The sequence below is a fragment of the Boleophthalmus pectinirostris genome, unplaced genomic scaffold (genome assembly GCF_026225935.1).
Source record: "Boleophthalmus pectinirostris isolate CB_2022bp ecotype Guang Dong unplaced genomic scaffold, ASM2622593v1 HiC_scaffold_3, whole genome shotgun sequence".
In the NCBI taxonomy this organism is placed as follows: domain Eukaryota; kingdom Metazoa; phylum Chordata; class Actinopteri; order Gobiiformes; family Gobiidae; genus Boleophthalmus; species Boleophthalmus pectinirostris.
The window spans coordinates 15,064,125-15,090,665 of NW_026571299.1; the positions used below are offsets into that span (position 1 = coordinate 15,064,125).

The window sequence follows — 26,541 nt, forward strand, 5'->3', positions numbered from 1 at the left end:
TAAAAAACTGCAGTGTCCAGATGGAGCTGTCGTCGTGTAAACGTCGTCACAACAAAGAGCAGTGAAGAAAATATCAGATTTTTTCAAATGAACCAAAATGACTATGCAACACTGCTGAATTGTACGTGTATCACAGATTAGGAAAATAAAATTGGAGAACAAAGTAAGTACAGAGCAGTGAGGGTGGTGAGTTGATGGGCATATGGCGTCTTGAAAATAAGTGATTAAAGATTGTTCAAACATGCACAAATCACTCCAAATACAACCTTGAGAGGGTAAATGACAGGATTAAAAAAAAAACAACTATAACATGACTAAAAGTTCTGAAAAGTCAGTTTTGCATAATAGGTCTGCTTTAATGCTTAAAGCTTAGGTGCTGTCGTTTATTTGTGAATTTTGTGTTATTTAAACTGGTTTGGACCCTTGTTATATTTTGGTTGCTTGGAAACAGAACTGCAATTACATCAGTTGTTCAGCCAACCAGAAAGTAAAATTATGCACTCGGGGACCAAAATGTGACTAAAACTGAAACTAAACCTTGACTAGATTCGGACTAAACCACCAGTCTCTTGCTGTTTCTGCTACTTAGTTTGAATTTATTAATACCATTTATGTTTATTTGCTTTGTTATTATTATTATGATGAGTGAGCTACTGTGTCCAAATAATTTCCCTTGTGGATCAATAATGTTTGTCTAAATCCAAGTCTAAATCAGGATTAGAATGCAGACTATGGATCCATAGTCTGCAAACAAACAAAAACAGAAAAAGCTAACATCGCCTGATCGCCGTCTTACACTTTTTTCAGATTTGGAGATGCAGACAAACAGATAATAAAGGATTACTCAAACAAGTATGAATGAAACACAACACGGCTCCATGTATGTTTCAGATTTTAACATGGCTTAAAGCCCACAAGAGTCAATTTAGTGTAACAGAAGACCTTTAATAACAAAAGGGCCAGGCCAGGACAGCCCGGGTGATCTAGATAAAAGCGATATTGGATTTGCAGGATATTTCCCATCAATCCTTTGTCATTCAGCTGCTCAGGGTTTAATTACATTTCATGAAGACCTACTGCCAAAATAAAATATGGCCTGCTGGATGTGAGCGAATAGTTCAAGAAGATAAGAAGCAGTGGACAGACAAGAAAACAAAACAGGATTCTTGAACATTAATGGGCTTATATTACGCTAATTATTGATCTACTGTATGTTATGTAGTTTCCTCATTAAAAACAGACCTAGAGTTGATTTTTTTTTTCATTCACACACAAAAACCCTACATATTTAGGCTCAGTTCTTCTCAGAAAAAATGTGTTCTCACAAAAACACATCAGAAAACCCCCAGATCCACCTTGTAATTGCTCCACTGTGTTTTTAAACTCAGTGCAGCTTCTCAAGAATAATTTGGATAATTTGCAGCCCTGGAATTGCCAAACTAGGCTAATGTTATTGTTATTGTTAATCTTCTTCACTCCTCATTTCACCAGAAGATTGGCTATTATAGACTTTCTGTGGCAATCTCAACTAAACACAAAGGTTAAACGAAAATATTCTTTTTATTAAAGAGGGCAACAGCATGATCATTCTAGCGTATTGTAGTAAAACACTTCAATTAAATAGAATAGCTGGTAACTTCAGCATCACAAGGTGGAGCAGTATTTTGAGATTTTGAGATAATGCAGAATTACTCATGTGTGAGTGAAACGAAATACAACTCCAGGTATGTTTTGATGAGGTAACAATATTCTAACATGGCTAACGGTTCATAATAGTCGATTTAGCATAATATAAGACCTTTAATGCTGATTTAAACTACAATGGAAAAAAAATATAATGTTAAAGAGTAGTGTTTTGAGAACCTTGCAATGGCAGTTAGCATCAGCCGCTTTCACTTTATGGAAACTGTCCGACCTCACAGCATTAGGATTCATTTGCTTGATGGTAGGTGGGTACTTTTTTTTTTTAACCAATCTCTGCTATTTGGTCGTGATGTATGTAATGAGCCAAATCCCGTACGAAGAAGGGCAATAATGTCTTTCCCCTTGATAAAATTCACCAAACATTCTCTTTGTTCCGGCTTTAAATCCTCGATCTTGGGAATCGTTGCCAACACAGAATCTATGGCTTCGTCTACGTCCATCTCGACCACTTTGTTTACTGTTGTGCTGCACCACAAAAGGGACCCAGATAGACGCTTGAGTTTGATGTCATGGCTTCACAGCTCTTCACTGATTGGCGGGTGCGCGGCCTACAACTTCCGAGGTTTTGCAAACTGTCTAGTGTATTCCGATTTCTGACCTAGTCGCTGGAGAGAAATGAAATTGAAATGGCACCAGCCTGGCTAGTTAAATGCTTTTTACAATGTAAAATAATCTGAAGCATAGTTAGTTGCTGGTTATATGCAAAAGCAACAGAAAATGAACTAACTTAAGAAAGACAGTATCTGTGTTCTACCAAAAACTGCAATTCAGCAAAAATACCCATAGTTATTAAAAAACGCATCCTGAAGGGCGGTCTGCCAAAATGTAAATGTACAGAGAGGTTTGGAGCCATGCACAAATTGAATCATTATCCACAGAATATAAGGGAACAGAGTGGTGCAGCTTATAACTTCAAAAAGCAACTCAGAATGTATGAATCAGTGTGAACGGCATGTGTGTACGCTAACAAACTTTCTTTAATTGTGTAAAATATGTAGTTGTTTTTATTTGGATGATTCTTAATCATGCATGTTTGCTTCATTGCAAAAAGTAATAGCTAGGTAAGTTAAAATGACTTAAATTAAGAACATTTCACTTTATTTGAGTAGATTCAACGTGACGAGTAATGTTTTTCTTAATTCAAGGAACATTAGATTTTGTTTTTGCTTATTTTACGTGCAAAGAGTTGTTGTTTTTCTAATCTTAAGAGAAGCAAGACGTATTTTCATATTTTAAGTACAAAAAGTCTTGTTCCACTGGCAGATAATTTTCCTGTCAAGTGAAATTTACTCAAATCATAATAAAACTTTCTTAATTCAGGTCATCTTAACCTGGCTAGATTTGAGTTTTTGCAGTGTTGTTATTATGAATTATAACAGAAGTCTTAAATCAAGAATCAAAGCAAGATTGACTATGTAACATGTAGTTAAATTTTTTTTTTACCTGAATCTTAATTTGCGAATAACCATTAAAGCTACCCCCTGAAAATGCAACAGGGGTGGGTCTGCTAGTCTTCATCACACCCACATCAGTGTAGTTTAGCTTTAACTCCATGTCATTTTCCACGGGACATCACTGATTTTTCATTAGCGATGTAACGATACCTGAATCTCTTGATACAATATCTTCACAATACAATATTTACTGCGATACTTTGAGGAGGCAAACCACATTGTGAATATGCTACTTTTTCCTTTAATATGCATTGAGTAGGGGTGTGCAAAAATATTGAAATATATATATATCTTATCTTTTAATGTGATGATACAGTATCAATATCGTGGGCTGCTGTATCAATATATTGCAAAGAGTATTTTTTGGTGTATTTTACTAAATTATTTTGTTACAGCGCTACAGTTTTATTGTAGGTTTAGTGGAAGGAAACTTGTTTATGCGACACATTTGACATTTTCACTGTTTTGATGATTCAAATGTTTGTGTTTCATATTCACTTTGCACAAGAAGTGGTTTAACAAAGACTTTTAGTATCACAGCCATGATTTAACCATTATTTTTATTGAACCGTATCAAGTTGATTTGAAATATATTGTATTGAACCGAAAGTGCATTGTATCAATATATGTATAGCATTGTGGCCTATGTATCGTGGTATGTATCGTATCGGCAATTTCTTTATGATACCCAGCCCTAGCATTGACAAGACTTTGGTTCTGTCATAATCCAAAAAACTAAGATTTAAAACTGCTTAATAAGACAGTTATTAACAGTTAAATAGTTATTTCTTCATTAAAGGGACAGTTCAGAATTTTGGACATAGGACCTCATTTCATATGACCTTGTTTTTTCATATGTCCTTGTATTTGCACAGGTCGCTGGTGCTAGGCTAGTACATGTCAATGGCCATAGTTAGCCTGCAAATAAAAACAGTCTTACCCACTCCATAAAACACCCGAAGCAAATCTATTATTACACCAGACTGTCGATGTGAATGTCTGTGTTGATAGAATAGAATAATATTTGAAATAAAACTAACCTTGCATCGCATGAATTGTGGCACGTTGAGGGACTATATTCTCATATATCAGTCCGCCGCTGCCAAGCTTTCTATCAGGAAGTACAACTCACTGCTGCTGTTTAGACATAAATCCTACAAATGCAAGGTTCGTTTTACTTTTAATATTATTCTATCAACACAGACATTTACATCGACAGTCTGCCGTAATAATAGATTTGCTTCTGGTGTTTTGTGGAGTGAGTAAGACTGTTTTTAGTGACAGGATAACTATGGCCATTGACATGCACTAGCCTAGCACCAGTGGCCTCTACAAATACAAGGACTGGATGGAATATTTTAAAAAAGTGTCTCCAACACTCTGGTTAACTAGTAAATGAGGTCCTATGTCCAAAATTCCGAACTGTCCCTTTACGTCTGAACTAAAACAAAGCAAAGGATCATAGTCTATGTAGTTCCATCTGTTTTTTTTAGCTGTTGCTGCACCAAAACAATGAATTTATGCAAAGAATCTTGCAATTCGATATATAATCTGACAGCCCATAGGAACTTCTACATAAATATTGTTTTTGTTACATCATAAAAGCATGTCTCTTTCATATAACTTCTGTCAATTATGTAATGACGTGATACACACAGCAATACAGTAGGTCCATTATATTTTACACACTATTTTAAAAGCGATTTAAAAACACAATAACGAAAAAATGAAATGACCAGACAAGTTTCAAAATGATATTTACATTTTATTTATGCTCTGATATAACTAAATAGACCAGCCTTCGACCTGGTGATGGAGACAGTCTATCAGGCATTATCAAATATGTTTTATACCAAAGAAAAACGCAACAGAAGGAAGGAAAACAGTCTTCTCAACACGATATTAATTATATGGTAATATATCAATAAGAATAGTACATTTTTTACGTCACCTTTACATAATGGCGGTATTGTGCTTTGATAAGACTTTAGCAACTAGAATAACACAGATACAGAAATGTAAGCCACACAAAAGATTCAAGAACTTTCAACTCTCACCTCGTCCTGATGTGAAAATCAAACAGGATATAAGCTACTAATAGTTATGTTCTTAGTGATCTGGGTAGTCAATGTTATATTTATTCTTTTTATAATTGTGTAGCCTACTGAAAAAACACGTGTAAATTGACTGATATGTTAAAGCTGCACTATGTAACTTTTCTGTTATTTCCCATAGACTTTCTGAAAAAATAATATGTACAACTTAATTAAAAGTTTGAAAACTTGGTCAAGGGTTAATTGTTTAAACATTTTGGCAATTCTTTGTGTGTTTTTGACTGAAAACAACTGTATTATGGGCACTAGTTACCGTGTATTTGGTTAGCCTCTATCATGCTTTTAAAGGTGTGTCGTCACGGAGATGTTATTGCTTTGTCAGGAATGTTTCACAGTATGGCATTAAACCTTTCTATCTTCATGGAGGAGAGGCAACCCCGCTCACAGTCAGAATGCCCGTTTTCTAGTTATTTTTGAGCTATAAAACCACCTGTAATTGAATTAAAGTAAGTAAAGTAGAGCTGTTTAATGTCATACTGTGGAACATTCCAGGCAGAGCAATAGACCTTTTTCACAACAGCCGGAAGTGCCACGATGTAAGGTAAACGTCACTTACATTAATGTTTTTCTATGGCAAAATATCTGCGGAAATTTCTCATGTATTTTCCACCAGCTTCATAAATCTGCCACATCACCAAATCTTCATCCAAACAAGGTCGACAAAGGACATATTCTGTCCATGAAGAATTTATCCACAACTATCAAGGTAAGAAAGACGAAAACGTAAAGGCGAACAACGACGACGCATTAGTGAACTACTCCTGAGAAAAAGTAACATTATGGTAATGAATAAAACATAAGTAACTTGTGAACTCAGACTGATTCTAGAGTTAAAATTAAAAATCGATTTCATGATGTAGATATTAGCATAGACAGAGAGATTTGTGCAGTTCGAATGCTACAGATGTTCACAGATTACATGTCTAGCACTTAAACTGCACAAATCACTCTGTCTGTCTGAACATCTACATCATGAAATTGATATTTAATTTTAATTGTAGAATCAGTCCGAATTAACAAGTTATTCACTAATGGTAATCGTTGTTCGCCTTTACGTTTTCATCTTTCTTACCTTGATAGTTGTGGATAAATTCTTCATGGACAGAATATGTTTTTTGTCGACCTTGTTTGGATGAAGATTTGTTGATGGGGCAGATTTATGAAGCTGGTGGAAAATATGTGAGGCATTTCCACAGATATTTTGCCATAGAAAAGCATTAACCAGGAGTTACGTTTACCCTACATCACTGCTCTTCAGGACGTTGTGAAAAAGGTCTATGACATAACCATAAAACACCCAAAAAGTTACATAGTGCACCTTTAAACTGTTAATATAGAACTGAATATTGATTTTTTTTTTTCTCGAAAAGTCCATGGGAAAAATGAATGGGAAATTTACCACAGTGGACTGGACTCTTCAGCACCATTCTACTGTGACATTGTCTCACTTAAAATATTCGTCATAAAATTGCGGAACTATTTCACGTAATCTCCCAAAACAGCATCATAATATAATTAATCTGACCTGATTTGTTTTGGCTAATTTCAAACACGTAAGGCTACTCAAAGCAGAACTCTGTAACTTTTTATCTTTAGGGAGTTTGTGTGACGGTGATGTTTTTGTGGGGTAAATAAACGATTCTGTATGTATACGTGTATGTGGGTAAGTACAAGTATTTTCCCTGAAGTATTCGGTCTTGTACGAATGTTAGCCAGATAACAAACTAGCATGGCTTTATTTGTCCAGTTTCGTTATGGCAAGAGTGGTCGAACATTTTTTAAATTACAAACACGCAAAGTTACTGAGTTCTGCTTTCGAAATGCACCACTGAGAAACACGAACAGTGCAAAAACAGTTTAAGGCTGCTTTTTCAATATTTCCAACATTTTCCAATTCTATACAAAGTTCTGATTGGCTTGATTGACAGACCGATTAACCAATCAGATAACAGCACATTGTCCATCTTGCGAAGTTAATAAAATCTACCAAAATTCCAATCTTAGAAATAAGAAATTACTTTTTTTTTAAATTTAAGTGATGCTTTGAAGAAAAAAAAAAAAAGTAAAACTAGGGAATGTTTTAAAGGTGCGCTGCGTAACATTTCAAGTGAAAGGTCCGTCACTTATTTGCTCGTCTCCATGGAAATGTTATTGCTTTGTCAAGAATGTTCCACGGTATAGATTTATCAAAAGGGGAACAAGCAGGTTACAGCACTACGCTACATTACAGTTCAGCTCTGTGGAGAGGCGCCCCTGTTCATTTTATGAAATATTGTATTTTTGAGCAATAGAAACACCCGTAATGACAAAATGTTAGATGGATATGTTTAAAGTCATACTAACCCTAACCCTAACCCAGGTAAAGCAAAGCAATAATCTCCATGGAGACGAGCAGATGGCGGACCCTCCACCGGAAATGTTACGCAGTGCAACTTTAAAATGCGGCAAGTGTACGTCACTCACTCAAACATCGGCAAATCCACTCTCAGTCTAAACATATCATGGGATGTCTCGCTGATTTAAGCTTTTCCTGTGTATCATTGAGGCAAACTTGGTAATATGATAATTCTCTAAAACTAAAATAATAAACAAAACCATGAAATTAAACTAGAATGGAAAAAAATAACATGCATGGACAAATACAAGCATGCATTAGATGATACCTGATATTTTTCACCATTGTATGTTCTTAAAAATGGTCTCGATGGAGCACTTCTACCACGTCACCGCTCTAGAGCTCTTCCGCGAAAGAAAATAGTCCCAAATCCTTAACTGTAACTGCGCACAGAGATACATTCTCATAGACTACACAGGAGTCCAGCTTTTGAATGGCGTACAGATGTTGCTACAGGTGAGTTAGCAAAATGGCCGAGAGTTCCGCGGCGTTCCCGAAACATCGATGTGTGTTTACATAAAGGCATGATGGATCTATACATTTTCAATATATTTTCGTTGACAAATTGTCTTTTATAGAGTCCTTTGCGGCAGTGCTCCTCAGTATACAATGCTGCAAACCTTTAGGGGAATAATTTTGTATTTTTTTTTCTCATTTGGGCTCTCTCTCCTCTTAAATCTCTTCGATATTTGTCCATTTTTGTCCGTGTAAAAAGTGTCTCATCGGTCAGTATTTCCGCTCCGTGGTAGATACAGTATAGTCTGGTATTGTTGACTTTGGTTGCATAACTCGCACTTGTAGATTTGAGTAGATTCTCGTGACAGGTTCAACAAGTGAAGTCTTCGAAGTTGGCCTGCGCCGGGTGGTGAGGTAGCATGTTGCCCGGGTATGAAGATGGCGTGCGCATGTTCTCGCAAGGAGCCTAAGAAAGAGACAGAAGAAAGACCGAAGATGTCAGTTAAAATAGTTAATAATTTTAGATACTATTCATAAACATTCAGCAAAGTTACTGGAAGATAGTTTCAATAGAAAGGCAACAAAAACACAGACAATACAGGACCAAGGACCCATTCATAGATGTTGTTGTGGAAAAAATAATATCTCTTGATGATAAATAATTCATCCATTTGAGAAGCCCGATGAGTTTTTGGAATACAGACCAAGATTTATTCTTGTTACAGCAAATATGGACAGGACCTAGGCCTGCCCTGGACACAGACCAACAGCCTCCCTTAACCAGCAGAATCTTTCGACCACATTAGCCCCTCATCTCCTCAGAGCATCTCAGGTCTTAGCCTCTGCCCCGAATCTCTGCCCAGAGCATTTGAACTCTGAGTATTTATACAGAAATACAAGTTACATACATATCAAAGCAGAGTGACTTTTGTTTCACAGGCTTGTGCTAAATTAACATACACTACTGGTCAAAAGTTTTACAACACCCACAATTTTTCCAGTTATTTATTGCAATTTACGTCGTGCGAGTCCAATGAAGAGCTTGAAATGGAACAAAGGTAAGAACTGAACAAACAGAAGTTAAACTAAAGATAAAAGATACAAAACACAAGTCCAAGCTCTGCCAAAAGTACCTCAGGAAAAAAGAACAAGATGGTAAGATTGAAAACATGGAGTGTCCAGCACAGACTCCAGACTTAAACCCCATCGAGATGGTTTGGTTTGAACTGGACAGAAGAGTGAAAGCCAAGCAACCTACAAGTGTCCACACATTTATGGGAACTTCTGCAACAGACCTGGGAAGAACTTTCTGAAGAATATTTGATTTCTATTATAAAAAGAACGAGCCAAGAGTGTGTTCAGCTGTTATATCTGCCAAAGGTGGACACTTTCATGAATCAAAAGTTTAGAATACATTTTGGTCAACAGTAAATAGTAAAAAACTTGAAAAATTGTGGTGTTCTAAAACTTTTGACGGTAGTGTACATTTGAGAGCAGCTAAGACAACAGACAGTTTCCTGAGGGTGGAGAAAGTTATGTCTGCTGAGACTTTACAAATGTTAATGATGGTCTGGGTCTCAGATAGAAATCACATTCATTTACACAAAGACAGATTGAGAGAAATTAGAAATCAAAACAGACATAAACCCTCAAAACACTGTGATAGTGTTGTCCATTCCAGTGTAGTCCAGCCCAGTCCAGTCTGATCTAGTCCAGCAATGTTTCTGATGTAGGGAGTATGATCAAAGCCGCCACAATGGGGGAGACGATTGCCTAGGGCCCTGAGCGACAAAGGGTCCTCTTGGACAGACTTTTTCTTACTCAACAGGATTGTAAAAGCGTAGTAAAAATGTAATAAAATCATCAGAATTTAAACTTATCCTGGAAAAGGCCCACGACTGCCGTCTTGCCTAAGGTATCAGATTATTATATGTCTGATGATGTAGGCCAAGAACACAATGTCAATAATATCTCCATGGAGACAGTCGGGTAGTAGACCTTCCACCAGAAAAGTTACAAAATACATCACATTAACAATTGAATGTCTGTGAATGGAGAGAGAGAGAGAGAAAAAAAACTTTACAAAGAGAGCGCATAGTTTACCAAGGACACAACAACACTAGACTTTATGAATACGATCTGAAATTGAACAGCCAACCTTCTGTTTAGTGGGCACACTTATAACAGCTTAATACACCCACATCAGTTCCCGGTGTTTGGTTTCTTCATATTCAGCGTCCATAAATCTTGTATTAACCTTGTACACAGATAACTCCATAACACCATCCAACCTTCTTTTACCTTCCTCTAGAGGGAGTTCAGCCCTAACCCTTTGTTTGTGTGCACGCTCTTTCTCCTTCAGAAGTCACTACTTGAGAGTATAATCGCTGTTCTGGTTCAGAGTGTCTGGTGTGATGTATGCACACTATAGTTCAGCAGGTGGACAGCGCAGATGGCTGTTTCCTCCTGACCATGAGTGAACAGGCTGCTCCTGTTGTTAACGCCAGCCGGGCCGGCCTCTCTGCCAGCACTCATTAAAGAGAGCAACTGTTATGGCCTCAAGCACACTGTTAGCATTGTGGAAAACGCTATCATGTTATGGATGATTGATATTTTAGTGTTTCAAAGTGCTTAAACTGGATTGAACTTCTACTATTTAAAGGTGCACTATGTAGCTTTTTGGTTGGGGGTTCGTCACCTGCTTGTTTCTGTGGATTTGTCATTGGTCTACCTAGATTGTTCCACAGTATGACATTAAACAGATCAACCTTACATTTACTCAAGTACAGGTGGTTTTATAGCCCAAAAATACCTAGAAAATCACATTGGGTTTTCATTTAGATCAGTTCCTCTCAAATAGTGTGACCTCGGGGAACATGCTTTTTTTGTACTAGAATAAAGTGTAATTGCACATCAACTACCGTAGTTGGCAGCGATGCTCTCGTTGTCAGAGTGTGTGCAGGGACTATTGTGTCGGATTTTTTTTTCACCGAGCAAACGCACACAGCACGGAGCAAGAGATCTGAAGTGCAGAGAACAAACTGTATGTAAAGCGTTTGCTGTGCTCGGCTTCACTTCACTACGGCGGGAAACGAGGAAAGACCGCTGTGTTTACTGAGCCTAAAAATGTTGACAGCAGACAGCATGAAGCCAAATAAATCATGGCGTCGCTTAAAGACATTACACCCCAATCATGCTTGAGATTTTTCAGCGAAAACGTACCGAATATTGCAACAATCATCCTGCTTTGTGAACACTACTTCAGTAAATCAAAGAGCAGTAGGAACTGATACTGCCGAACTATGACACGGACATCATCTTTAAAAGACGAGGAGGACACAGGAGCGGACTGCCTCATGAAGCAGGTGAGCGCAGTGTGGGATATGGACGGACACATGCTGTGTGTGTCCTGAGAGTCGCTTTGGAGACGCGACTAAAACGTTTGCTCTCGTATGTAGGCGACTGAAGGCGAAGGTGCGAATTGTCCACATTTGGTAGTGGTTCTGTGGAGTGGGTGGGCGTGAAATGGTTTCTTCTTCCTGGGGGGGAAGGGGACGTGACAGAAAATAATTGAGAAGCACTGATTCAAGACAGATCTGACCTGTAACTTGTTCTGGTTTGGTCTCCATGAAGATAGAAAGGGTTAATGTCATACTCTGAAACAATGCAGTCAAAGCAATGGCATTCCACAGAGAAGAAGATTTTGAAGGACCCTCCAGCAGAAATGTTACACAATGCACCTTTAAGATATATTTTTTCTTTATCAGGATTTGAATTGGACGACCTATAAACAAGATAACAAGTATAAAACTACAATATATTTATCAAAGCAAAACAAAAGTAATTTATATTAAAGATGCACTGGACAGCTTTTCTTATAAAAGGTACACCATCTGACTGTTTCCATGGATATATAATGGCTTTCTTTGTTTGGAATGTTCCACAGTATGGCATTAAATGTATATATCCCAATGGACACAAGTAGGTAGCCAAACCAGGTGGCAGGTCAGATCTGTGGAGAAGCAATCACTTACATCAAGATATTTTTGAGCAATAAAAACACTTGCAGTAAAATAAACAGGAGATATTTTAATGCCGTGCTGTGGAACATTCTGGAGAAAGCAGTAACAAGCAGGTGACCAGAAAAGTTACGCCGTTCACCTTTAACTAAAATAACGACTGTATGAACTCACCTAGGGAATCCAGTCATGCTTTAAGATTTAATTTTAACAGCTAAATATTGAGTTAACCGGCTCTTGTGTTGATTTAATATTTTTCGAGGCGCAGCACAGAAGACCAGCCAACCAACCTGCCAACACACATCCCGTAATATTCAAATCCCTATTGAGTCATTCAGGCAAAAAGACAATGAGGTGAGATAATGGAGGAGGATGGGAGAGTAAAGATTATGGGACCACAAGGACTTCACATTCAAATCTGAAATTAAAGCCGCACTATGAACCTTTTTGGCAGGAGCGTTTTATCATCTGCTTTTCTGTGTGGAGATGTTATAGCTTTGCCTGGAAATATTCACAGTAAGGATGGGCATGATTAGTCGATTAATCGATAATTGATCATTAAGAATTTCATTGATTACGTTCATTTTAATCGACAAACAGAATGTAGGTTGCTGTGCGTAGCGTGACCAAACAGGGGTCTGTACATGTAGCTCTCTGCACTCAGAAGGAGCGAGCAGACACAAACAGTCGCTCAGCCTGCAATACGCCGAAGCGCAAATGCATATTTAACGATGACTTGTACAAGAAATTCCATGCCTTCCGTTGTGGTCGGGACAAGTGTGAGTCCATGTGCACAGTGTACAAAGCAGGAACATATGTTTCAGTGTCCAGTGGGAAAAAGCTCACCAAGACACCGAAAACATGAAAAAGCTTTGCCCCAGAACTGAAGAAGCAGCTTGGATGAGCTGCGAAACGTCTTCAACTGAACTAACTTTTGTCCAGTCAACAAACTGTATTTTCTCCTCACCAAGGTGAGAGTAGCACAATGTCATTGACAAGTCCCCACCTCTGACCCCCCGTACGGTGTCCTGGTTTTGACAAACGCAAATATGGTCACACTAACCTGTATTCCACTGCACAAGCGCACAAGAGCTGTTTTTTTTATTTCCTTCACTTAATTTATGCAAATTAGCCATGTGGTTTTAAATTTAGTTTCTGCGAGACTTGCACAAATCTGCATTAACACATTATGATGTCAAACGGGCTCATGTGGCTCTAGAGTGGTTACGGTTTATATGTTGTAAAGTTGAATTTATTTATGCAGATTAGTAGCGCAGATAGTAATAATAATGATGATAATTTTAATATTAAAATGTTAATCGATCGTTAATTCTCTCGATTGATTAAGAAAATGTTATTGAATGCCCATCCCTAATCCACAGTTACGGTGAAGTCACGGGTCAGGTCTGTGGAGAGGTGACCCTGCTAGGAGTAAGAATGCTTTTTTTGGAGGTAGTTTTGAGCAATAAAATGCCCTCAGTGAAATAAACTCAAGATAGACAAGTTAAAAGTGCATATGATGTTCTAATTATGACTTGGTTTGCTGAAACTGTAGTAAATATTTATCAGTTTTACATCAGTTATGTGGCAGTTTGTGAAGAAAAGTTCAAAAGAAAAGCACAAAAAATAGCAGAAGTAAGTTTTAAAACAGAATCTCTCCACTAACATCTAAAACGATCCAAAACACAGAGACAATTTACGCAAAAGGAAAGCATTTTTGTGACAGCTGAAACACTGATTTAACAAAAAACAAAGGTGCTCTATTTGTAGTCTAATCATAACTACGGTGTAATTTAGATTTGAGTTTTGGCTCTTGTTAACATGGTTGCTACACTGCCCTACATGTTTGGTCAAAAATGAGTTAATGTCATTTTGGGGGTTTTGAGACCTCCTTTATCATGTTAATAAATATCGTGAAAAACATTGAGCTCAAAATTGACCTTTGACCCTTATTTGGCAGTCCCTGTACTCTGCGTTTGTATCGTGAGTAGGGATGTAACAATAACCGAAATATCGTGATATCGTATCGTCAAAGTTCTCACAATAATATCGTGGACCATCACAATATGTTGAATTACAAGTCTCTTTGCTTAAATTAAGAGTTATGGTGCAGAAATAGCTAAAAAAAAAAAAAAAAAAGACAGAGGGAACAACATAGACCATGATCCTTTGCTCCATTTCAGTGTAGACTACAAGAAGAAATAACAGTTCAGTCAGTTTAAGTCTTAGTTCTTTGGATTAAGTCTTGTCAAGGCATTTTAAGAGGAAAAAGTAGCATATTCAGAGTTTTGTTTGCCTCCACAAATTATCGCAATAAATATCGTACCGTGAGATGTATATCATGAAAATATTGTACAGAGAGATTTGGATATGGATTTGGATTACATCCCTTATCCCATATCGTGAGCTTTCCCATGATATCGCAATAAATATCGTACCGTGAGGTTCATACCGTGACGATATCGTATCATGAGACTTGGATATCGTTACATCCCTAATCATGAGTCAAAAATAAGGAGTCGTGCAAAGGCAAAAGGCAGAAGCAGTGTATGTTTTCCTTGTGATTTCGTTAATAAATATATTTTATTTGAAAATCCAACCTCTGACCTCCTTCTTTTTGTTGCGGCCTTGGCACAGGATCTTAACACTTTAAATAAATATACTCAATTATACTTAAATTTTCTTTAATGTGGAGGTACTGTATTTTGTGTATTTATTCATACTGCACATATTGTACTGCAAAGTAACTGTGAATTCAAAGCTTTTCTATATCATTTCAAACAAACACCATGATGACTCTACCTTGGTGAGCTCTTCTTATAATGGATGGAGAAAATCAAGCAAATAATGTTCGTGTCAGTTACTGCCTTTTGCCTTTACACTGCTCCTTATTTTTGTAGTACTGGAACTGAAAGATGATGGTCAAAGGTCAGTTTTGAGCTAAATATTTTTCGCATACAAATATTTCTTTGTTATAGCAACTAGTTGTCGAATTTTTGGAGCCCTACCTACAGTATTATACTTTTGTCTGGACAAAATAAAAACTTGGAAGTCATTTTTCTCAGTTTCACACTCTGGCAAGTTAAGCTCTTTTGCCTCCCTAGGGCAGTGTAGGTAACAGTTCTAATATTACCCGTATTTCTGCTGCCCATGTCCAATTAGGAAGTAAAATTATGAACTCCACTAAAACTGGGTAAAACTAGGTAAACTATTTAGAAAAAACTTTTAAAAATGAAATCATGTTAACTATGTTTTAGTGAAAAGAAGTGTCTAATCTCTCACTTTAATGCTATAGTAAGGAACACTCCAGGAAAAGCAATAACCAAAACCAGAAAACCAGAAAAGTTACATAGTGCACCTTAAAAACAAAAGTGAAAAGGAATGCAATCTAAGACAAATATGAAAATGATATGTTGCTGATGAAAAAGTAGCACCTACCAAACTCCCCAGACTTGTATTTAACAAGATTTTGACAGATCGTAAGCAAGAATTTGTTGATATTAAATTCCAAGCCTGATTTATTAAAATTTGAACCAAAAAAATAAATAAAAATTTGAATGTTCAGGCCAGTTTTCAGTAATATTTCAGTAATATTTAGTTTTCTCTGATTTACAAAATAAGATATCCAAAATTCCTGCAGTAAATTTTTTGTAGCTAATATGACAACAAAATGAAGCGAGCAAATTAAACTTGGCTCTTTCCATGTTTCTGTTTTGAACGCATTTTTTTTTTTTTACACATTAAGTTGCTTATTTATACATCAAAACCTACAGTAACATGATCAAAAACTTCTAATATATTTGTCTATGTAAACTACAGAAATCTACAAAAGTATGATGAGGTTATGATTAATTGGCGATGAAAAATCCTGGCTTAGATCTGATGACAGTTATATTTCTATGACAGGAGTAGACAAGTGTGTGCAAGTATTGCTTTAAACCATTGTTTCCCAAAGACTGGGTTGTGACCCTCAGAGTCCCACTGGGTTGCAAGAGATTTTTTTTGGGTCACGATCTACATGCAGGTCTGCAATATACAGCTCTGATCTGTGACTTTATCGTCATTCTGGATAAGCATTTCGTCACAATATCATCACTATCCTCAGTAGGGCCAGTATTTCTATTTCTATTTACATATAAAATGAATGTGAAATGGGATTTTCTGTGCTCACAAAAATGAAGACAAAGCACAGAAACAAACTGAAAGCTGCGCCTGATCTGCGTGTTGTGTTCTCCTCCTGCACCTCAGACTAGAACACGCTACAAAAACACAGACAGACCCACCTATCTCATTAGAAATGTTGACATGTTTTGTATAATTTCTAATCTTTTTGTAATTATTTTACCGACTATTTTGTTCCATTATAGCTGGTTCAATTGAATGTTGAAAAGAAAAAGAAATGGGGTATATTTAAGGTCCAAATAGGTGACTTATGGATCTTTTTATTGCTGGTTCAATGTTTTTCATTGTTTAAATCTTGAGTAATACTAATTGCTCAGAGAGACACAATCACTCAATCAACAATAAAATATCCTCATTAATGTTCAATAATGGTCAAATTCACCTTTATTTTGTGATTTACGAGTAATGTCTATTGACTTGGGTCGTGAAGGTTTGTGACTTTTAAAATATGGGTCCCCAGAAATAAAATTTGGGAAACACTGATTTAAATATTACTAAGGGAAATATTTTTGCTGCTACAATGAGAAAATCTATACTGACTGATTCATGTGAAACTATGCAGTGTTGGGATGTACTGAACATGCATATACCAACAGTTTACCACAAATACAGCTTAATGTAATTATATGTCATGTTTTTTTCAGTATAATATAATGCAACTTGGTGTAAAAGTATCCCAAATATTCAGTTCTCTGGCCCACGTATTAGAACATGTTACAAAATACATTTTAATAAAAGGTATTCAGGAGTAAATACATTTTAGTAGAAGTTTCAAATTGCAATCTCTAAATTTAATATTTCTTCTTACTCACCTTCAGTGCCTCGCCATAAAACATAAAAGCGGAAAACAGGAATGGAAAAAAAAAAAGTATGAAAAGTATGATAATGATTTCTTGGTGATGAAAAATCTGCCTTCTGGCTCAGATCTGATGAGGAGCCCATCTCTTTACTTCCGTGTGCCAGTGAAGTGATGTGGTCAATGAGGGCGCGCTGGGTTCATTTACACTGAAATAAGTGCACAGTCAGTGGGATGGCTTTGATTAAACTTGGGCCTCTCTGCTCCACACCCAGTCCCTCTTCATTTTCTCCTCCTAGTCTCTCTCTTCCTCTCTCTACTCTTACATTCTCTGAGCCCTTGGAGCTGCTTCCGAGCGATCTTCCTATTTCTCTTTATCTTACTCCACCTCCTCACCTATAATATATCAACCCGATGAGAAATTCGGTGGTCTTATTTACATTTTAGAGTCAAAAAGCAGCACTTCTCTGTATAGTTCTGTTAAAGGGAGCATATTACACTGTTTTCTGATCTGTTATGTTGTTGTTTCCTCATCACAAACATACCTAGCCTGATTTATCAACCGGTTTCACTTCGTGGAAACCGTCTGACCTTGCAGCATTAGGGTTTGTTCGCTTGACGGTAGGCAGATACTTTTTTATTTAACCAATCACTGCTGTTTGGTCATGACGTATGTAATGTGCCAAATTCTATAGGAAGAAGGGCAATAACAACTTTCCCCTTGATAAAATTCACCAAACATTCTCTTTGTTCCAGCTTTAAATCCTCGATCTTAGGAATAGTTGACAACAGAGAATGTATGGCTTCGTCTACATCCATCTCGACCGCTTTGTTTACTGTTGTGCTGTACCACAAAAGGGACCCAGACACACGCTTGAGTTTGACGTCATGGCTTCACAGCTCTTCACTGATTAGAAGGTGCGAGATCTACAATTTCAATTTCATTCACATGTGTTTAATACGCAAGTCCTGCATATTTAGGCCGAGTTCTTCTCTCAAACAGAAAAAACTAATACAGGAAGTGCTTCACTGTGTTTTCGAACTCCTTACACCTTCACTAGAATCATTTAGATATTTTCATTCCTTGAATTGCCAATCTCTACTGAACTAAAGGTAAAAGGAGCTGCTAAGTGAAAACTACCACTTCACTTCAGATCATTTTGAGTATGGTTTTGAGAAGGTAACATTATATGATGGCCATAAGAGTCAATTTTGCGCAATATAGGACTTTTAAGTGTTACCAGTCTTTCAGCTATGAGGTTGTAGTTTTAATTCCAGGGCTGATTCTCTTGTCTGTGATCTATAATACACACTTCTTCTAAAACTTTACGGAGATGTGAATGTGGTAACTGTTACTTCTCTTTTCAAATGGGTGTGATTGACAGGCGGATTGGCAAATCAGGGACAGGCATGTTCTGTCCGTATTAGAAAATATAAAGGAAAACATATTACAGGGACTGAAAAACACTGTGGATTTTAACAGAATCAGTCATCAAAGAAACACACTCTGTTAATCTGAGGTGAGATAAATTTGATTTTGTTTGTAAATCATAAGGTGGCCAATAAGCATCTTTATTTCATGTATCAGTGAAATAAACAAATCTGATTGGGCGATCACATTTGACCAGGCTTAAGACTGGGCGGAGGATGTGGTTACCAGACTAATACTGATCTGTTTAAAAAATATACAGAGATATCATTTAGAAAACTGATTGTCTAACAATGTCCAGTGAAGTGACTTCTGACTTCAGCCCAGTATGTAAAAACATGACTGTATCTGAACTGGCAACTACACAGTCACACCCTCTTGCGGGGTCTCCAACCTTTTTCCTCCAGTGAGTTACCTTTACAAAACTGAAATCCAGAGAGCCACTAATTTTGTTGACAGAAACTGAGTAAATGTAAGAGCCACACCTATCCTTTGATGAGGAAGTTAGATGTATAAATCATTATCCATTTATCAGTGCACAAAGTTAGGCATCAAAATGATACATCTGCAATGATAATTCAACAAATTTTATTTATTCAGCACATATAATTCAGGAATCCCTTGGCAAGCCACTTGGCAGGAGGTGGAAAGCTACTGGTAGCTCTACAGGCTGGAGACCCCTGACCTGGACCATAAACACAGACACCTGCATCACATCAGTGAATTGTTAATCTATGTTTGTATGTTGCATATTGTTGTATCTGTTTCTATTCAAATAAAAGTACATAAATGAATAATAAAGAATGAAAGAATGAAATCCCAACATGTGACAGTGAGTGTGTTATTAGATAGACAGATGGAAGATGTGAGATAGATAGATAAGATAGATAAGATAGATAGATAGGTAAATAAGATAGATAAGATAGATAGACCGTGTCCCTCGTGGTGTCCTGTGGGGGGTGCTCTGGGAGTATGGGATTCGGGGCCCTTTGCTAAGAGCTGTCCGGTCCGGTCCCTGTATGACCGGAGCAGGAGCTGTGTTCACATTGCCGGCAGTAAGTCAGACCTGTTCCCAGTGCATGTTGGACTCCGCCAGGGCTGCCCTTTGTCACCGGTTCTGTTCATTGTGTTTATGGACAGAAATTTCTAGGCGGCGCAGTCAGGGGCCGGAGGGGGTCCGGTTTGGGGACCACAGGATTTCATCTCTGCTGTTTGCAGGATGATGTTGTCCTGTTGGCTTCATCGAACCAGGACCTGCAATGTGCACTGGGGCGGTTTGCAGCCGAGTGTGAAGCGGCTGGGATGAAGATCAGCTCTTCTAAGTCTGAGGCCATGGTTCTCGACCGGAAAAAGGTGGCTTGCCCTCTCCGGGTGGGTGGAGAGTCTCTGCCTCAAGTGGAGGAGTTCAAGTATCTCGGGGTCTTGTTCACGAGTGAGGGGAGGACGGAACGTGAGATTGACAGGCGGATCGGTGCAGCTTCGGCAGTGATGCGGTCGCTGTATCGGACCGTTGTGGTGAGGAGAGGGAGCTGAGCCGAAAGGCTCGATTTACCGGTCAGTCTTCGTTTCTACTCTCACCTATGGTCATGAGCTCTGGGTAGTGACCGAAAAGGACGAGATCGCGGATACAAGCGCTCGAAATGAGTTTCCTCCGCAGGGTGTCTGGGCGCTCCCTTAGAGACAGGGTGAGGAGCTCAGTCACACGGGAGGAGCTCGGAGTAGAGCCGCTGCACCTCCACGTCGAGAGGAGCCAGTCTGAGGGGCTCGGGCATCTGTTCCGGATGCCTCCTGGGCGCCTCCCTCGGGAGGTGTTCCGGGCATGTCCCACCGGGAGGAGGCCCCGGGGAAGACCCAGGACACGCTGGAGGGACTATGTCTCTCGGCTGGCCTGGGAACACCTTGGGGTTCCCTCGGAGGAGCTGAAGGACGTGTCTGGGGTGAAGGAAGTCTGGGAGTCCCTGCTTAGACTGCTGCCCCCGCGACCCGGCCCCGGATAAGCGGAAGAAGATGGATGGATGGAAGATAGATAAGATAGATAGATAGATGTGAGATACATACATGGCGTTTGACATCGTCCAGGCTCAGCACAGCTCCTCGGTCATTGTTGTTGCGTCCCTTGTGTTTTTTCTTCACACACCTGCACAGCTTGTACTTGATCACCTGCACAAAACACACACACACAAAATTTAGTTTGGGATTACAGTAAAGATTGTATTTGTTACCACATCTCTGGCACCTGCTGTCTATACTGTCCGCTGGTGATACTTAGTTCACCTTTTTACCATCAGTTAACTGGTCATATCAAAATGTGTTCTTTCTCCTCCCCTTCGTGTCATTTAAACTCTGTGGATTTTTTTTTTCTTTTAAAGGTGCACTTGTGTCAGTGACTTGTTTTTGCTTTATTTGTGTTGAGACATTTGTTTACTTTAGTTCTGTTTTGTGCCTTTTGTTTTGTCACAGGTGAAGCTGTCAGTGCAGTCGGCCTGTTCCAGGTGGTGGACTGAAGAGAGAAGACCAGGTCCAGAGCTGAGCTGGCTCATCAACACGGATATAAAAGTCCACTGTGCATTGGATTAAAGGAAAGGTAAGCTTGTGATTAAACATGGAACACAATGTTCTGTGATCACAGGTGTAATAATGAACACCATGTTTAATAAAAATATGTATTTATGTGTTTAGGTGTCACCACACCAGGTGGACACTAGAGACTGAGGACCTCACCTCTGTAGCTGTCTGCATTCTTCACTAGAAGCCTCCTGCACACTCGACTGGTGAACATGTCATTCATGTACAGACTTAGTGGTGGGATGTTGAGGTAATTCTAATAACATTAAGCACAATTGTTTTCTGTCACTCTTCTCAGTGCAAATATTAAAGGTGTATTCTAACAATAAAATGTGATCATTTGTGTTTAGGTCTCCTGGTTTATACTGAACGCTGATCAGTAAAGATCAGGTCAAATTCCAGCTGTGTGTCTGAGCTGAACTCACTTCTTCACTGCATCCACTGCACTTCACAGGTGAGCATTTCTGCATGACATTAGAATAATAGAGTGCTGTTACCTCCTTTAATTCGTGTGTGTTTGTGATTGCAGATGTTTCATGAGGTGAACACAGGACTACAGATCTAGAAGGAGCCTAAAGACTTGAGTGCAGCTCACAAAGAGCTGAAGGATCCTCACGTCTCTTCTCTTCAGGCTCTTTATTGACCTTATATATCAGCTCATGTCCAACTGTCAGTTACATGTGTCTTTAACTTTCTTAAATATTTTGTTACATCGTTTGTTGACATATTTTAATGTGTATTTGTGTTAACTGTTTTTTAAAATAAATGTTTGAATGCATTTAGCTCTGAGTCTGTCTATTCTTATGACAAGCTCACTAGTGAAGCTCACTACACCACATACATACTTGGACAAGGTTCTTGTGTTGCCCAAGGACATCCTGGGATCAAACCATCGTCTTTTGGATAGGTAAAAACTCCCACTAACCACTGAGCTACTGCAGCAGTTTGTTCCTATAGTTACAACACATTGTGTATGGCATTTATTAGCATCTTTAGAACAGTCATTACCAGCTATTGGGCGAATTACATGTTTATGCATCAGTCTATTGTCTGTACAGAACTTTTTTAGCTTTGGTCCTTTCTACTACTCGCACAGAAGTATAACATGTATAATAGGTAATAAAATAATGTTTAATACACAACTTTCAAGAGAATATAACTAAACGGTTATCAAAACTATACTTTTAACAATAATAATAACAATAAGCAGTAGTAGAAGTAGAAAAGTTCTCTTAATATTAAAATATTCAATACAGATTTTGATACCACAATGATAATAAAGAACAGACTATATGTTCCTACACAAAACTACTTCCTTTAAAGGGCCTATGTTAGGCTATTTTTGATCCATGTTATATTGTTGTTGTTCCTCATCAAAAACATACCTGGAGTTTTGTTTTGTGTTCCCTTCATAGGGAACAAACCCTGCATAATATTAGTTCTCTCAAAATGAAAATAAACGGATCATGTCATATGGAAATATTTTTATCTTTAGATATGTAGATAGTCTAATAATTCAGGATTATTCAAACATGTGTGAATGAAACAAAACAAAACTCTGGGTATGTTTTTGATGAGGCAAAAAGTTTGTAACATGGCGTATAGCTCACAAGAATCAACTTTGTGTAATACAGGACCTTTAAATTGTAATTCAAACAACACGGCCTTCATGCATTTATAAACTCGTACCCTCCATTGATCCCGTGCATTTACAGTATCCCTTCATATCAACACAACACAAGCAAATCTCATCTAATCAAGGACTCAGCCCGGCAGCCCAGCCCCTGATCTGCCGTGTGCGTTAGAAGAACAGAGAAAACAAAGAGGCATTAGAATATTCCCGTAATGAGACTGGACACAGACTGTATAATGTATGCAAATGTTAATGTATTCAACAGCGCTGCAGATGTGGAGGCTGTTGATAAGCTGAAGAAAGGAATTATGGGTAAGAATACTGGTCTTCCAAGAAACAATAAGATTTAATTTGTGAAGATGTGGTTTTATTATAAATGACAACTTGGAATTCAATAGGTTAATTTAGTTGTTTTAGAGTTTGCAAAAAAAGTTAACAGCGCATTGTGCAACGTTTTCTGGTGAAGGGTCTGTCACCTGCTTGTCTCCATGGAAATGTTATTGAATGTTCCATAATATAGATTAAAACCTGTAAAGAAACTCTACACTACATTACAATTCAGATCTGTGGAGATTCGCCTCTATTAACAGAAGAATTGTATTTTCGAGCAACAGAAACATGTAATGAATAAATGCTAGATGTATCTGGTTAATGTCACACCATGGAACATTTGCATGGAGACAAGCAGGAAGCAGACCCTCCACCAGAAAAGTTGCGTAGTGCATCTTTAACTGCATAAGTAAAGGAGATCTGCTAATGCTTTAAATTTCACCCACTGGATAGGCAATAAACTCTGTACTGAGTGATATGCAGAGCCAATTTTAATGAGAAATTATATAATATAAGAAGTATGGTTGTCAAAAGTATAGAAAATCTGACACTAATTAATACTAAAACTAACCAGGGGTGTAGTGGGCGTGGTACGCGGGGGTACATCATCCATCCACTTCTCCTGACGTGAGATATAAAAAATAACAAATAAAAAATAGCTAAAAGTTCCATGTCAAACCGGAGCTATTGGCAATTGTGGAAACAAACTGCATAGGCTCATGAGATCTGCAGTACTGTCCTATAGTGACCTGAGACATGAGGGGACCAGGACTGAACCATGACTGAAACAGGACTAAAACAGGACTAAACCGAGACCAAACAAGGACTGAAACAGGACTAAAACAGGACTAAACCGAGACCAAACAAGGACTGAAACAGGACTAAAAGAGGACTGAACCAGGATTAAACCACGTCTAAACCAGGACCAAACCAGGACTGAACTAGGACTAAAACATGAGTAAAACAGGACCAAACCATGACTGGACCAGGACTAAAACAGGACTAAAAAAGGACTGAACCAGGACTAAAACAGGACTAGAACAGGACTAAAACAGGACTAAGTCAACAAGACAAGAGTGTTGGATTGGGCCCGGAGGTGCACCCGCGTAGACCACAGGAGAAAAGACCAGCACAGAGCTCCGCGCCCCATGGAGCTAAGGGCAGCTGTTGCTCGATCGTGCTTTGCAGACACCCTGCACCCTTCTTATTCTCTCTCTCGGTCTCTCTCTCAAGTCCAAGATTAGTCCTGGTTTAGTCCTGGTTTAGACCTCATTTAGTCCTGTTTTTGTCCTGGTTTAATCCTGGTTTAGACCTGGTTTACTCCTGTTTTAGGCCTGTTTTAGTCCTGGTTCAGTCCTGGGCACATGTAGCCTCTGTTTTATGTTCTGGAGGTGATTATGAATGGAGTTAATATTAATAATATTAATAGGTGGGTGGTATTCATCATATCAATGACGTCACGAATTGCGTACCCCACTTAAAAAAAAATCCCAGTACACCACCAATCGAAACTAGATACTCATTTGAGAAAGTATCGATACTAAAAAAGTCACATTAACAGGACAGAACTGAACCTTGGGCTGTATCAGAACAAATACGAGATCATCATAATCAGATAATCATTGTGGTATCGGAATCGGAGTTGAGTATCAAGTCTGTTCCTTAATACCAAAAGAGAGTTTGAAATTTTAGTTTATTTAAAAGACTAATAAGAAAACAGTGTGATCTCTCATTCATCCAGAGGGTTTAATATAGAGAAGGTTTCAACTGTGGTCATCTGGACACTCTTTGGCTCCTGTCCAGAAGCAGCTTTCAGTTTGATGGTATTGGCTTGAGGCACTAGGTTTTATACTACTCCGAGTTAACCAAGTCCAGCCCCTAAGGAAGGAGTTTTAGCGTTTACTAGCTAACACTAACATTATGGATCGTTATGCCCTTACTGTTGAAGGTGAGACGGCCAATACACAATAAGCGCATAAAGACCCATAATGATGTTAGCTGTAAACAAAGGCAGGGCATTTTCACTCTAAAACTCCTCCTTTAGGGTTAGATTTAACTCAGTCTAGAGTAGTATAAAACCTAGCGCCTCAAGCCAGTGCCATCAAACTGAAAACGGCTTCTGGATGGCAGCCGAAACATCTTGATTGCAAAAAGAGTGTCCAGATGACCACAGCTTAAACCTCCCCTATAACTATTACTATCGACATTGCTAGGGTCCACTGCCCTGTATAGATTAGTACAATAAAGAAAAATATTGCGTAGGGATGCACGGTTCCAAAACTGGTGTCAGCGCTGAAAAATTTAGCTGGATCAGATATTGGCTTATATCAGTTCAGCTGGTATCCTGATGTAATAAAACTACCTTCTGGTTATAGTCAGCACAGGAAGTCTGGGCTTTCAAAAATAATGTTTGAACTTTTATTTATACGAAGTTGTTCTGTAGTTACTTGAGAGATAAATAACAGGCACATAGTACATTTGCATGAGTGTCGTGTTACTTTATTTTTATATAATCGGTTGATGTACTGGCAAATATTTTAAGATGTAGTATCGGATTCGGTATCGGAACTGAAAAAGCTGGATCCATGCATTCCTGATGATTCCTAGTCTCCACTACACTCCTGTTTCCTGCAAACCTCTTAAACAGCTGCGATATTTAGTGGAGCGCCCCCTTTTGGTCATCTGAAGCCAGTGCTAAATTAAAATGCAAAGCCTAGTTTTTCTTAAAGGTCCTATATTATCTACATTTGACTGTTATGTTATTAAGTTCTTTTTTGACCGCAAGTGAGCAGTAGAAACTGTCAGGTATGTAAAACAAACTCTTGGTCTGAAAAAAGAACTTAATAACATAAAATATCGGAAGACCAAATGAACCTCATTGGACTACAATTGACTGTAGTTACCTTATCAAAAACATACTTGGAATTATGTTTTGTTTGAGTGTTTTAAGTTTGAGAGAAGAACACAGCCTAAATATGCAGGATGTTGTGTGTTAGTTATGTGGTCTGGAGGTTGTTTCTTTTTCCCCTCCTCTCTACTCATGTTATGCTGTATTATTTTTCTTAAAGGTGTGGCTGAGATGGCTGCAAGACCTGAATTTGCCCTTCAGGGATCAATAGGATCTATAAAACCATGCCACATCCCAGCCACCACACTTGGCAGGATTTACTCCTCACACTTAGCTGTGGGCGGCTGGCCTAAAAAAAATCGCAAATGTTTTATTGGAGCAGAGAAGGAGCAGTTTAAATCTTTGGGATTTCATTGGTCTTCTCGTTGGCACCCCCTTTCACCGGTGTTTTGTCAAATTAGCCCACGACACCTCCAGGGGGCTTGACGGCGGAACCAGCGTCCTGGAACCACCTCCTCTGTCCCTCTGATCCTTTCCAATCAACTCTATGCTCCCTTTCATCTGCCAGCTTGGTTCCATTGCTCTTTTCTCTTAAGCCAAAGCCATCTAGATTCGC

The 26,541-nt window shown here is 38.4% G+C and overlaps 1 protein-coding gene across 1 annotated transcript in view; it reads right to left on the reverse strand.

Moving 5' to 3' along the window:
- Nucleotides 1-8,063: 8,063 nt before the first annotated feature.
- The window catches only part of asic1b (acid-sensing (proton-gated) ion channel 1b), a 264,462-nt gene continuing 245,984 nt past the window's right edge, over nt 8,064-26,541 (reverse strand). The window contains exons 9-10 of the mRNA XM_055160808.1: nt 20,608-20,709; nt 8,064-8,589 (exon numbers count right to left, since the gene is read on the reverse strand). Of these exons, the coding sequence (XP_055016783.1) occupies nt 8,494-8,589; nt 20,608-20,709 (198 nt within the window). The 3' untranslated portion in view covers nt 8,064-8,493. The remainder of the gene's footprint in view (nt 8,590-20,607; nt 20,710-26,541) is intronic.